Here is a 13,961-nt window from a genome sequence, read left to right on the forward strand (position 1 = left end):
ATATTGTTTAAACTAAGCTTTTATTTGAAAAATAAATATCATAAATTCAGTTTAATTGTCAATGTTCTAGACAAGGACCTTGACGTCGTAAAGGTTTGATAACCCTTTTTATGTGAAGGAGAAACAAATTAGTTTTTACTTCTGATCAACTAAGATGATAAGATTTATTTAATGCATTTAAATGTCGCAGTATTTACCACAAATAATCAATAAAACTTCTCTTAAAATACCAATTTACTAGTAAATGGATGTGTGTAAATCGCCATTCCTCGCTTCATCTGATGAAAAAAAAAAAAAGCTCAATATTTTAAAAATAAATACTTACAAGTCGAGGTAGGTATTCATTTTGCAATCGTGATTTCAAAGGAGTAATTTGAAAAGTTGAACTTCATCTGGTAAGGAAATATGAATTGGACACTTGTTTCCTTCTGTCTTATTTTATCACACTCCTGTGGAGCTGCAAACATTACCGATATCGAAAATTTGTATACCGATTTGATTTTGAACGCAACAAACCCAGAATTACTGAGAAATGTGCGACCATCCGACAAGACGAAAGTAAAAGGCTCATTACATTTATTGTCTATCAGCGGACTGGACGAAATCTCAGGGACATTTTCAACCATCGTTACTATAAAGTTAAGGTGGCGAGATCAACGATTAAGATGGAACCCCTCCGCTTACGGCAATCTAAAGGACATCGTTGTTCCTCAAGACAAAATTTGGACGCCCTCCATTAATATAAGATACCCGATTAAAAAGGTAAAAAAACTGGGTCCGGAAGAGAACTTGGCAAAGATTTCCAGAAATGGTTCAGTCATTCTTAATTTAGGAGACTTTATAGAGACAGTTTGCCAGTTTGACGTTACACATTTCCCATTTGATCGTCAAAGTTGTGATATTATCCTCTTTTTGTTGAGTTACACAAAAGATGAAGTCGACTTGAAACAACGCCTAGGAGACGTAGATCTGAGTGCGTATTCTAGCAATGGCATGTGGAAGATCTCCGCTACAAAAGCTTCAGTTGTCTATATTTTAACATCTGATAACAATAAGTGTGCTGCATTGAAATACACGATAGACCTTGAGAGAAGGTCATCCTACTTCGTTCTCACAATATTCGTGCCTGTCATTATGCTATTGTTGTTGAACTCGGCAGTTTTCATTCTTCCCACGGAGAGCGGCGAACGTGTTGGATACGCCATAACGTGTCTCTTAGCACTGGCCGTCTTTTTGACACTAACAGTAGACGTTTTACCCCGTACCTCAGATCCATTATCGGTTCTGTCCACTTTCCTGATGCTTCTCGTGTTAACATCCGCTGGTATTTGTCTAGCAACGATAATTAGTGTCTGGCTTCATCACAAAGACGAGAGGTCTCCCATGCCACTACATCTGAAGAAATTTACTTATTTTATGTTATGTAGGTGTCGTAAAGTTCAAATTTCAGATTGCACAAGCGAAATTGTTGAGGCTAGTGAAAGTTCAGAAAATTTTACGACGAAACTTGCGAAAAACAATTTAAAACGTAATGGTCAACCAGTAGCAAATTCCAAAGTTCAAAGGTTAACAAGCCAAGACGAGGATGTAACTCTCAGAGGTTCAAAAAGTAAGGACAAACTGGATTCGAAAAATGAAATAAAACACAGAGTCAAGAAAACTACTTCAAATGATACCATTCATGTGGAGCTGAAAAATGTAAAATTGCACAACCACGAAATACTTGAAATCCCTCTGGAAAGTGACATCCTTGATGACCTCTATGCCGATATCACGTGGAAAACATTTTCAGAGCTTTTCAATTTTCTCTGTCTTGTGGGAACACTTACATTTACTGCCGTCTTTGGATTTCTCTATGTTTTAATTGCAGGTGGTAATCTCTGAGGAAAGCATGTGTATTAACCACAACAAAATCATGGAAAATTGGGGTTACTTTTATTTAAAATTGAGCTGTACGAAAATATTGTCTATTATTAGATTAACGTTAAATATATTAACTCAATTCGCAAAAGTCATACGAGCTTGCCCGTAACGATAGACATGGGCTATTTTTGTTTCTGATTATTTATTATACATCTAACGGAAAATGAAAGAAAACGACTCATGGGAAAATCTTGAGATACAAAGAATGTTAAAACATTATGACATCAAATACAATTAGTAGTATTGACGCTGTGAACTTTTACGTACACTATTCGTCAAACACATTGATTTTAAATAATCTTTTCAACATACAGTTCAAAGACTTTATTGAAATGTTCCACTGAAAAACGTCGTGTGAACAAATCAAAAATTAGAATTAATGGCATATTATGCACATTTAATAAGCGGAAATAAAGTCTAAACTCATTTTAAAAATGACACGGTTTCTGATTTATATCCGATTCAGAAGAGTGGGTGTTTCATCCAGATGCAGCACCTCTCAGCCAGAGTTAGTGTGGTTCAGTTTTCGCCTCAAAAACCTGAATTTCCATTTCCTTCGGTATCGTGCAAAGGGTTTTGAACCGTTGTTACACACTCTTTGTAAATTGGATTTTCGGACTGAAATAAAATGTAATATACTTTTTGAATAGTGTTCAAAGCCGGGAAGATATTTTTGTTCTAATGTTAAAGATGATAGAGTCCAGTACATCTCACCTGTTCCCAGGCTGGATTCTGAATTTCTGATTCGAACTTTGAGTATTCCATGCTGTCGTATAACATTGTCAAGATTTTCCAGATGACTAGAAGCAGAAGACCTATCAGAAAGATGGCCCCGGAGAGACTGAGTCCTATTGTCAGTGGATCTGGAGGGCTAGGGGGACATCCTGCAATGAGGGTGTGCGGTAATCCTTTCATGTATTCAAATGATTATAAAAAGTGGATGAATCAAAACTCACTTTTAGTAGACTTGATTAGTATCCTTTGTCCCATCTCAAGGTCATCTGTAAAAATGTGAAAACAAAACAAACAAAAAAACCATTAGAAAACTATGTATACATATAACAACGTTTCTTTCATTAGGCAGTATCAAAATACCACACTTTGTGATATCCATGGTAAATCTTGCACAATAGTGACGTCATGTAATTAGATCAGATTCACGAATGGAACTAAACAGTTTAAAAATATTGCAACGGCAAAATCTAAGTAGTTTCTTAGTAAAACCTGTACATACATGTATACAAAGGTTTCTATTACCCTGCATATTGTTTTGATTCTAAAGCTTATATGTTTGCTTGTGTTCTTGTTTCCTTGCCCGCAACTTTAACATTGCTCATAACCTTTGAACTATGCAACATATATTGTAAAGTTCAAACACGTTCGCTAAGGTCGAATTTGCAACAACTGATTATTGTCACGTTCGGGGGCATTCATGTAGTATTTCACGCACTTCTTGTTTTAGTTTTGAAAACACATCGAAGTATGAAAGTCGATAACGTGGTATCTTTCACACTATTTTCACCAACACCTTTGTCAATGTTTCAAGTTTTATTATAATCTTGTATGGTCCATTTAGAAGTCTTTCGGAGTACACTACATTTAAATCTGCAGTTTGATATATGTCATTGCTTGCTTGCACATTGTGAAATAATAATTATATTTAAAGGGAAAGGCAACCCTAACCACATTGTTGCTTTTATGAATAAAGTATTACTTACTGATATCGTAAATGGCAGTTTTTAAAAACAAAAATCCTTGCTTAACGATTAAATCAATATTAATCTATCATGGCCATATAAATTTAATTTATGACGTCACGCCGTCGGTTCCGGTTTATTTCTTCAGCAGCACTGTAAACATATGCATGACAAGTCACGAACAGTTAAATTTGGAGCCGTAGAGATTTGAGCCCGTTCTTTCGCAAAAAGAAAAAGAGAAAAGAAGACGTTCAGTCACGTGTATCACGTTTCTTCATACCAATGTCTCGAACCTCAACTTGTCATTACGCAAATGATGGATCCTTAGTTTACATAGTCTTTTCTTTTCTGATAACTTGGTTGGGTCAGGATTTAAAAATTATTTCCCCTCATATCTCCCTTTCGCATTAGTGCATAACAGCTTGACAGGAAGGCATCAACCTATTTATTCGTAAAATCTACCATATGCACATCTTTTATGATCTTAGAATTTCATGAAACCCGATACAGACGGTGTGACGTCAGAATTATTGATTTTTGTGGTCTTGAATACAAAAGAGTTCCACATCATGGCAGCCTCTACAGATGGCAGGGATTTCAATTTTAAACTATGCTTAGCACTCAGGGCCGTAGCAGTGAGGGTTCTTTAACGCGCCAAAGCCGTCGCGACAACGGGACATCCATTCTAAAATCATATCCTAAAGACCTGCGATTCTTACTTCTAAATGCTGAGCGTTTGGCGAAGGAGCAATCACTACCTACATTTATATACGTTGATTGATAGATGTTTTCCGCCACACTCAACAATTTTTCAGTTATATGGTGGCGCCCAGTTTTTATTGGTGGAAGAGAGAACCCAGCTACAATGTACCAGGGAAGGGACCACCGACCTTCCGAAAGTAAACTGCGAAACTTTCTCACTTACCGGCGCGAGCGGGATTCGAACCCGCGCCTACAGAGGTGAGAGGCCGTGTGATTTTGAGCGCGATGCTCTAACCACTCGGCCACGGAGGCCCTTTTTAAAAGATGTAATTTACATTTTCCACTTGTAATATTCACTTTTATATTGCTATTCGTTTCAAAAATGTTGTATCTTCTGTAAAATATTCAATTGTATTGTGCAGTATTCCATTTGTTATATATAATTTCCTATTTTTATTCTATAATGTTCTAGTAGTATTTGAATTCTATTTAGTTTTGCTCTATATTAATTGAATTTTCATTTCTTTTATTGTATTGTAAACGTTTCTTTTGTATTTGATAAAAAATATGAAACAAGTATTGTACATGTTTCACTTCTATTTGATAAGAATTTTATGACACGTATTGTAAATATTTGAATAATAAAATGCTTTCTGTGGTTATGTTCAACAAACCAAAGAAAAACATTGTATTCATATTTTTCTGTATTTTTTTTTATACATATAAATGTAGATACTTTTAAGTACGTAAAATATTGATTGACTGATTGCGGTTTTACGCCGCTTTGGCAATATTGATATTAATGATTTGTAAGTTATTGAAACGTAACAGCTGAAAATCACCGATTTATGTTTACTTACTGGCGCGTAGCTGCCTTTACATAAGTACGCAATTGTGTACACATCATGAGAGAGAGATCTTTGCCATTTCGTGCCTCAAAAATAAATGCATTATATAGTCCCAATTTATAATTTAATCAGCATGAAATGTCCATTCAATCAAAAAAGTCCTCTCTGAATTGCAAATCATTTTTATCATGTCGAATATCACTTTATAACAACATGGTATATTATACTCGTATACATCATATATATGTAGATGTAGTAAACGCATCATATTTTTTTTATCAGTAAAATATACCTTATATACAGAGACATTTCTCTGATAAACAACAGTCGAAAACAACGAGTAAAATTCGTAAAAACGAATGTAAAATGAATTCAAGTACACATGGTGAGTTGGCATTATAAAACACTTTGGAAAATTTTGTGAATTCTTTTGGGCTTGGAAATTGACTCTATGCACCAAAATAGGTGATTTCATTGGAAAAACCCAGGAGCTTCTTGGGGCTTCGCTTCCTGAGCCCCCACCAGGGCTTTGCCCTGGAACCACTTGGGACCCCTTGACATATTTTGCGTGCACTTTATTTTTATTTCGGCTACGCACCTGACTTAGCGTTACTTATTACACTAAATTCAATTAAAAGGTAAAATAATAAACCCGAAAATATATCTAAGAAATAATGATTGCATTTTCGTGTATGTTGCAGGATAACCTCCTTAGTCTTGAAATGTTTTGAAATATAAAAGCCGAAATGATAACAAGAACTTTATTTCTATTCTACTACGGCTCAGAAATCTACAGCCGATCGTTTTCTTATATAGCTACGAAGTAGGTCACTGTGACGTCAGAAAAATTTCCGAAACGAATTGGGCCTACATGTTTTGTGCTGACGAAATAGGTAAGATGGTAGGGACATTCTAGATTTATTTAAAAATATTTCAAGTATTTAGCTTGATGTTGACGGATTATATCAACTGCTTTGAATACAGAGTACAAGACAACTATGTGCGCATCGACATGTTTACATGTGTATCGATCTCGGAATGCAGACGATTGATCGATTTATATCGAATGATGAATATTCTTCAGTCATTAATGAATCTTTTTTTTTTTTACAACATATATTGATAAATGTTTATGATTTAAAAATTACATTATCAGTTATCGGTTTTATTGTTGTATTAGCAAAATACGAAATGGGTATCAGTTTTCTCATAATCAGTTATTACGTATGAATGTATATCGCAGAATAATGACCGCTTTATTCCTTTGATCTTTTCAATGACCGTGGCAAAATTTCCAACAATTGCAATTATGCAGCGAAATAAAATTCATGAAATGGGGATATTCATCCACAAACAGACGACACTAAAATCCGGATCTAACTAGATTGAAACAAAACGTGTCTTCATAATTAAAATTAATGGATTTCAATAGAAATGAACCAGATTACACAGTTTGTGTAAATATTTGCTATGGTACTTGATACGAAATAATAATTATGTGTACGTATTATTTACACGTGGTATCATTATCTGATAAGAAATAAATAATACTAGCTGAAATACTTTTAGGAGGGGAGTGTGTCCTGGCTTTCTCAAGTCGTGCCAGATTCCACGTTCTGTTCATTTCTGACGAATTATGATTACGGACTAATAATGAATTGGAAGTCATAGTGTGTTGGGAATGAATGTTCTTACAATGAACTGAGACGTTGTCGGTGTTGTCTGTAGGAAAAAGACAACTTTGGGCAAATCTTATTTTAACTCAACTGTATGACATATATATGTTTCAATATTCCATTTTCGCCTGCATATGGTGTTCATATCTCTCAACAGATTCGATACGTATAGTCAGTTTTTAAATCGAGGCAAGCTACTGACAAACAAGGTGATGGTACAGGGGTTTCAACAGTCTCGATTGAAATCAGCACTTCGCAAATTCTTATTTATCGTTATAATGATGTAGTTCGTCAATACAACCCATCATTGGGTCAAATGCTGTTTGACATGATTCATACCGATTGTTAGGCCGTTCTTGGCACACTGATTTTGACTACGGATAACTCCGTTTACCTGATCAGAATATAGGGCTCACGGCGGGTGTGACCGGTCGATAGGGGATGTTTACTCCTCTTAGGCACCTGATCCCACCTTTGGTGTGTCCAGGTGTCCGTGTTTGCCCAACTATATACTTATAGCAGTTATGAGATTGATCACTGTCCGTTATCTCCACCTTTCATTTTCACTTCCTTATAAAAATACTTTGTTTAATTTGATAAAGATTTTTGCAAAAACCTATGACATCACACGAGGGTCGATTAACCTAAAGATTGGTTTTATCAAAAGGAATACAAATTTGAAATATAAAAGCCATATCATCAACCAAGTAGGCCAAACTTCAAGGTAAAAACTCTTGGAACCAAAATGAAAGGTGTTGCCACAAAGAATACACATGTGAAATGTGAAAGCCCTATTACAATCCACGCCAATCTCCGATTAAATGGGCATCAACATTCGCTGAAGACTGACAACTTCCACTCTGGAACCATTAGTGAATACATTTACTACGTGTCACCATAGTCCCACACAAGCGCGGGTTATATTCTAAGAATAGATAGATTGAGTGATTAAATATTCGTTAACGTCCCTCTCGAGAATATTTCACTCATATGGAGACGTCACCACTGCCGTTGAAGGGTTGCAAAATTTAGGCCTAAGATCGGCTCTTATGGTTACCGCCGCGATGGCCGAGAGGTTAGAGGTTAGAGCGTTCGCCCCGCCTGCGGAAGACCCGGGGTTCGAATCCCGGCCGCGACAGACCTAAGTGGTTAGGGTATAATGACCATATTTCATATCTAACAAATGGATGGTGGAGTATTTGTAAGCATGGTATCATTTTGAAGGGTTCATCAAATAAAAATAATCCACCATAGGAATTTTAAAAATGTGTTTACTGCCTGATTTATTTCACCTAGAATTTAACATTGAAGTATATGGGAAAGGCATGTTTTATTACAATATTTTAAAAACAAATTATATTTTCATAATTATCTCTTGGTAGAAAGTTACATACATTTTCTTTTTATGAAAATATGAAATAAAATTAATCATTGACCACACACATTTGTAGAAAATTAGATTTGTCTTATTTTCACAAAGGGCAGACAACTCTTCCAAAAAGTCTTAAGTGCAAAAAGGTCAGCTTCTAATCATTTACCAGTCATGTGAATTTCATCTGCGTCACTTTCATCATTACTTAACAATAAACTTTTATGTTGATCTAAATCCTTCAAAATTGTTCATTATCCTTTCATTATACATGGAATACCTTAAAACAGATAGTGGCAGTTCCATCGCCAAACGTTCGGCATAAGGTGTGAATGTCACGGGTCCTCGGATACGACCTTAAAAACGGATGGGACGTGTGACAGTAGGTGTGGCACGCTAAAGGACCCTCACTGCTCATTAGCCGTAAGCGCCGAGCATAGGCCTAAATTTGAAGCTCTTCACCGGTCTGGGTGACGTATCCATACGAGTAAAAAATTCTCGAGCGAGACATTAAGCAAGATACAATCAATCAATCGGCTCTTATGGCCATTGAGCAGGGAGGAATCTTTATGGTGCCACACGTTCTGTGATACGGCACCTCGGTTTTTGCGGTCTTATCCGAAGGACCGCCCCATTAAGTCGCCTCTTACGACAAGCAAGGGGGTACTGAGGACCTATTCTATAATGGAAATGTTACCTGCAGCTAATATAACCTGTCACGGTAGTCTACTGGCTAACGCGCTCACTTCGCCATACGGTTCTCAATCCCGGCTAAGTTCGATTTTTTCAACAAACGAACATATCAGTATTTGTCTAGATGCATTTGACTTCCAAACCTTCAGTGCGCAAGTCTGGATTGCATCCGGACCTTTAGTGCGCATGCCTGGTTACTACAGTTCAACATTCTATAAGCATTGGTTGATGTTTAGAAAAACAGACATGCGCAGTGACACCCCTCCGTTTAGACGAAAGACAATTCCTTCGTACTTTGATTAGACTCTAGATAATAAAGTTGATGATTGAACTAGACCATAGGCAGGCCTGTCTTTCGCCAATTGCCCGGTATTAGAATTGAAAGTCACAGGTCTTTCGGATATGACCTTTAAAACGGAGGTTTTAAGCATCGATACCATGTGTCACTTCACTTGAAGATTGTGACGTTTCTACATGAGTGAAAAATTATCAAATGGAACGTAAAACAACTACTAAGAAGCAAATATCATACGTGTACCTATTAATAGAAATCCACGTATACTTACGGACGTTAAAGTTTATAATGCATCCAAATTCGTCTTGTAGAACACAAACTGTTACAGAGGTTCCATTGTCGATGGCTAGAAAATGGAAAAGGGTGAAATGGATTGCTCATCCGTAAGAGAAATCAACACAGTGGTACGACAATATCGATTTAAAGTTTAATCTGTTAAACATTGCGGACAAGAGATTTGGATGAGACTGAATTGTTATAAAAAATTAAATATGGTTCTTTGATGATTCTTAGGTGAGGAAACACCATTGATAAATAAACATAACACACACACACACACACACTTATATATATACATACACAGTATATATAGATATAAATTTACGGTAGCTTTCGAATCTATTTTACTTACACGCCTCTTCCAGAAGAGGTACAGTTTCTACGTTTCGACATTTCCGATTGCATGTAGTTTCGTTGTAGCGTCCCTGTTTAAATCCGATGCATTCTACACAGTCGTTGTTATTTTCACAAGTCCCAGGACAATTCTAAAACACATTATAATAAGTTACCTCAGTAGTTGTCTATTCACGAACAACCATTCTCGAGCTGTCTGGGTTGTTATCGTTTATATAAAAAGTCATATAGAGTTTTAGGCAGATATTTTCATGGGTTTATTAGATTTCGGACACATGTTAGGGACATGGTCCAAACTTTACGGTAATTATCACGCTACCTTACATTATCAACCATTCTTTTTCTATTTATTACAATATAATTCAAACACTGGCTTTCTTCTGAACTCGGATGTTGGATTTTATACGGGAATAACGCCAACACAGTCCCGTTACACTATACATTGTAATGTGTAAATTGATTTGATCAATGCAGCCCTTATCTGCCTCATTTCGTGACGTCATCGAAATATATATATAAACGCAATAGTATCAGTGGTTACGATTTTTGGAGACACTATAAATTGTTGATATTTACGTACAGTACAGGTACATGTAGGTTTTGTATTTACCTGACACCGTCTACACACGGGTCCTCTATATCCCACGTTACAGCGACATCTCCCACACTCACAATCACCATTATCTGAGCACAGGGTCTAAGTAAGGAAAAAGTGACGATAACACAGTGATTAATCTCATAATCCGTGTAAAGAATACAAATTTAAGTGCAAACTCGGACCCCTGGACACACCAGAGGTGGGATCGGGTGCCTAGGAGTAAACATCCCTTGTTGACCGGTCACAGCGGAGAAAGAAATGTATCAAAACTTCACGTCAGAGTAAATGAGATTAGTATAGCTTTAAAATGAATTGCTATATAGAATTATCCTATGCGATACATACCCCGTTCTTATCTCTGCATGTATCAGTTATCGTCGTACAGTCACACGCATCTCCAGTATAATTAGCATTGCAAACACATTCTCCACAAACACATCTGCCATGGGCTGGACCTGTGTAAGGACGGAAAGATCTTTAACTGATTGTACATTTATTTGTGATGACCGCTCTCTGGTGGTCTGGGAAGATGAAGATAACGAACAGTGATCAATCTCATAACTCCTTTAAACCCTATATCGTGATCAGGTCAGCATTGCACAATGATCGTTATAACGAGACTGTTGAAACTTCTCTAACATCAACTTGTTTGTCAGTAGCCTGCCTCTATTTAAAGACTGATTACACGAAGAACAAGCTCTTGTGTATCGAATCAGTTGAGAGATATAAACACCATATGCAGGTGATAATAGAATATTGCTATATAAATATGCGAAGTTAATGATGGAGAAGCATCTCGTTTGTCATAAAGTTGATTTGTTAGTTGGCCGTTAATATTTATTTTCCATAAAATATCTAAGGACGAAGTAGATGTGGAGGACTTTGTTGTGTCTTTTACTGTCCGTTTGAGATATTTTGATACTACATGAAGTTTCTTTCAGAAAATGTTACTGAAATGGCTGTGCATATTGAGTTCAAAATTAAGCACATACCACAGGAGAATGTATTTTGACAAGTGAATGCTAAATTTTTGCATGTTGTATATATGTTTTAAAGTCAGGATTTCGCAAATTCTATGGTCGTTATAACGATATAGTTTGCCAATACCATCGGGTCAAATGTTGTCTGACGTGTTTCATACCGATTGATAGGCCGTTCTTTGCACACTGATTTTGACGAAGGATAACTCCGTTTACATTATCACGATATAGGGCTCACGGCGGGTGTGACCGGTCGGCAGGGGATGCATACTCCTCCTAGGCACCTGATCCCACATTTGGTATATCTTGCTGTCCGTGTTTTGCCGAACTCTCCATACTATATTGCTTATAAGAGTTATGAGATTGATTGATCACTGTTCGTTATCTTCACCTTTCATGTAAAGAATGTTCCATAATTATTAATTTGAAAAGCACGTATAATTTCCATCACCCATGACAACAATCAGTTACATTCTTACTATCACACAACAATCGGTTACATTCTTACCATCACACAACAATCGGTTAAATTCTCACCATCACACCACAATCGGTTACATTCTTACCATCACACAACAATCAGTTTTTTACCATCACACAACAATAAGTTAAATTCTTACCATCACACAACAATCAGATAAATTCTTACCATCACACAACAATCAGTTACATTCTTACCATCACACAACAATGAGTTACATTCTTACCATCACACAACAATCAGATAAATTCTTACCATCACACAACAATCAGTTAAATTCTTACCATCACACAACAATCAGATAAATTCTTACCATCACACAACAATGAGTTACATTCTTACCATCACACAACAATGAGTTACATTCTTACCATCACACAACAATCAGATAAATTCTTACCATCACACAACAATCAGTTAAATTCTTACCACCACACAACAATCAGATAAATTCTTACCATCACACAACAATCAGTTACATTCTTACCATCACACAACAATGAGTTACATTCTTACCATCACACAACAATCAGATAAATTCTTACCATCACACAACAATCAGTTAAATTCTTACCATCACACAACAATCAGATAAATTCTTACCATCACACAACAATGAGTTACATTCTTACTATCACACAACAATCAGATAAATTCTTACCATCACACAACAATCAGATAAATTCTTGCCATCACACAACAATGAGTTACATTCTTACCATCACACAACAATCAGATAAATTCTTGCCATCACACAACAATGAGTTACATTCTTACCATCACACAACAATCGGTTTTTTACCATCACACAACAATGAGTTAAATTCTTACTATCACACAACAATCAGTTAAATTCTTACCATCACACAACAATGAGTTAAATTCTTACCATCACACAACAATCAGTTAAATTCTTACCATCACACAACAATCAGTTAAATTCTTACCATCACACAACAATCAGTTACATTCTTACCATCACACAACAATGAGTTACATTCTTACCATCACACAACAATCAGATAAATTCTTACCATCACACAACAATCAGTTAAATTCTTACCATCACACAACAATCAGATAAATTCTTACCATCACACAACAATGAGTTAAATTCTTACTATCACACAACAATCAGATAAATTCTTACCATCACACAACAATCAGTTACATTCTTACCATCACACAACAATCGGTTTTTTACCATCACACAACAATGAGTTAAATTCTTACTATCACACAACAATCAGTTAAATTCTTACCATCACACAACAATCAGTTAAATTTTTACCATCATACAACAATCGGTTACATTCTTACCTCCACACAGCAATCCGTTATGTGAACGACAGTTCTGGTCATTACATTCACATTTTTCTCCGCTGTATCCAGGTAAACAGTCACACTTCCGGCAGGTACAGTTTCCGGCACCGTTACAAATTCTGGAATCAATATGAGAATGAAAGAAAACGTGTAAGCTCACATCCCCACAATGAATGAAATGCTACACAATGAATGGCAATGCTATACACATTTACATGAAATACAACAAATTCTACAAGGTTTACAGTTGTGCCATACTGTACTACTTTTATGCATGTAACCAGATGACACTGATCAAGTCACTACTCAAGTCATATGCAATATTGTTTAGAAATGTAAGCGATATATAATATTAAAACAAAATTATTTTAATTACATATGGGCTGGAAACCGGTTTCACACAAGTTGCACCAAATAGTATTTCTTAATCAAACTTCTATGTTCAAAAAGTCAACAACAAAAAAAAATCATATAAGAATTTCCTGTGAATAACAACATCAACACAGTATGTCCATATCAAATACAAAGTTACATGAATTCTGTTCCGCGGTTTCAGAAGAGTACCAAATAGTATCATATTCTGACCAAACCTCAATGTACAAAAGTGGCGTAACTCCTGGTAAAAAATTAAATCAGTATATTTTCTGTGAATATGCACATCTATATGCAAGGCACAGAGTGTCCATTTTAAATACATAGTTACATGAAAGGTTTCAGAGGAATTCAGGTGACACACCCTTTCA

General features: G+C 36.0%; 2 protein-coding genes across 2 annotated transcripts in view; one reads left to right on the forward strand and one right to left on the reverse strand.

Annotated features, from left to right (window-relative positions):
- Positions 1-405: 405 nt before the first annotated feature.
- On the forward strand, positions 406-2,338 carry LOC125663751 (acetylcholine receptor subunit alpha-like). Its single transcript, XM_048896092.2, has one exon. The coding sequence runs from the start codon at positions 406-408 to the stop codon at positions 1,882-1,884; it is 1,479 nt and encodes a 492-aa protein (XP_048752049.1). The 3' UTR covers positions 1,885-2,338.
- LOC125663602 (integrin beta-6-like) overlaps positions 1,919-13,961 on the reverse strand; it is a 40,351-nt gene continuing 28,308 nt past the window's right edge. Inside the window, exons 16-23 of the mRNA XM_056152992.1 lie at positions 13,216-13,337; positions 10,780-10,889; positions 10,447-10,533; positions 9,835-9,967; positions 9,475-9,549; positions 2,880-2,924; positions 2,638-2,807; positions 1,919-2,541 (exon numbers count right to left, since the gene is read on the reverse strand). Of these exons, the coding sequence (XP_056008967.1) occupies positions 2,455-2,541; positions 2,638-2,807; positions 2,880-2,924; positions 9,475-9,549; positions 9,835-9,967; positions 10,447-10,533; positions 10,780-10,889; positions 13,216-13,337 (829 nt within the window). The 3' untranslated portion in view covers positions 1,919-2,454. The remainder of the gene's footprint in view (positions 2,542-2,637; positions 2,808-2,879; positions 2,925-9,474; positions 9,550-9,834; positions 9,968-10,446; positions 10,534-10,779; positions 10,890-13,215; positions 13,338-13,961) is intronic.

This window comes from Ostrea edulis, chromosome 1 (genome assembly GCF_947568905.1).
Source record: "Ostrea edulis chromosome 1, xbOstEdul1.1, whole genome shotgun sequence".
NCBI lineage: Eukaryota > Metazoa > Mollusca > Bivalvia > Ostreida > Ostreidae > Ostrea > Ostrea edulis.

Coding starts and splice junctions, on each gene's coding strand:
- LOC125663751 (XM_048896092.2), top strand. CDS start 406: ATGAATTGGACACTTGTTTCCTTCTGTCTTATTTTATCACACTCCTGT.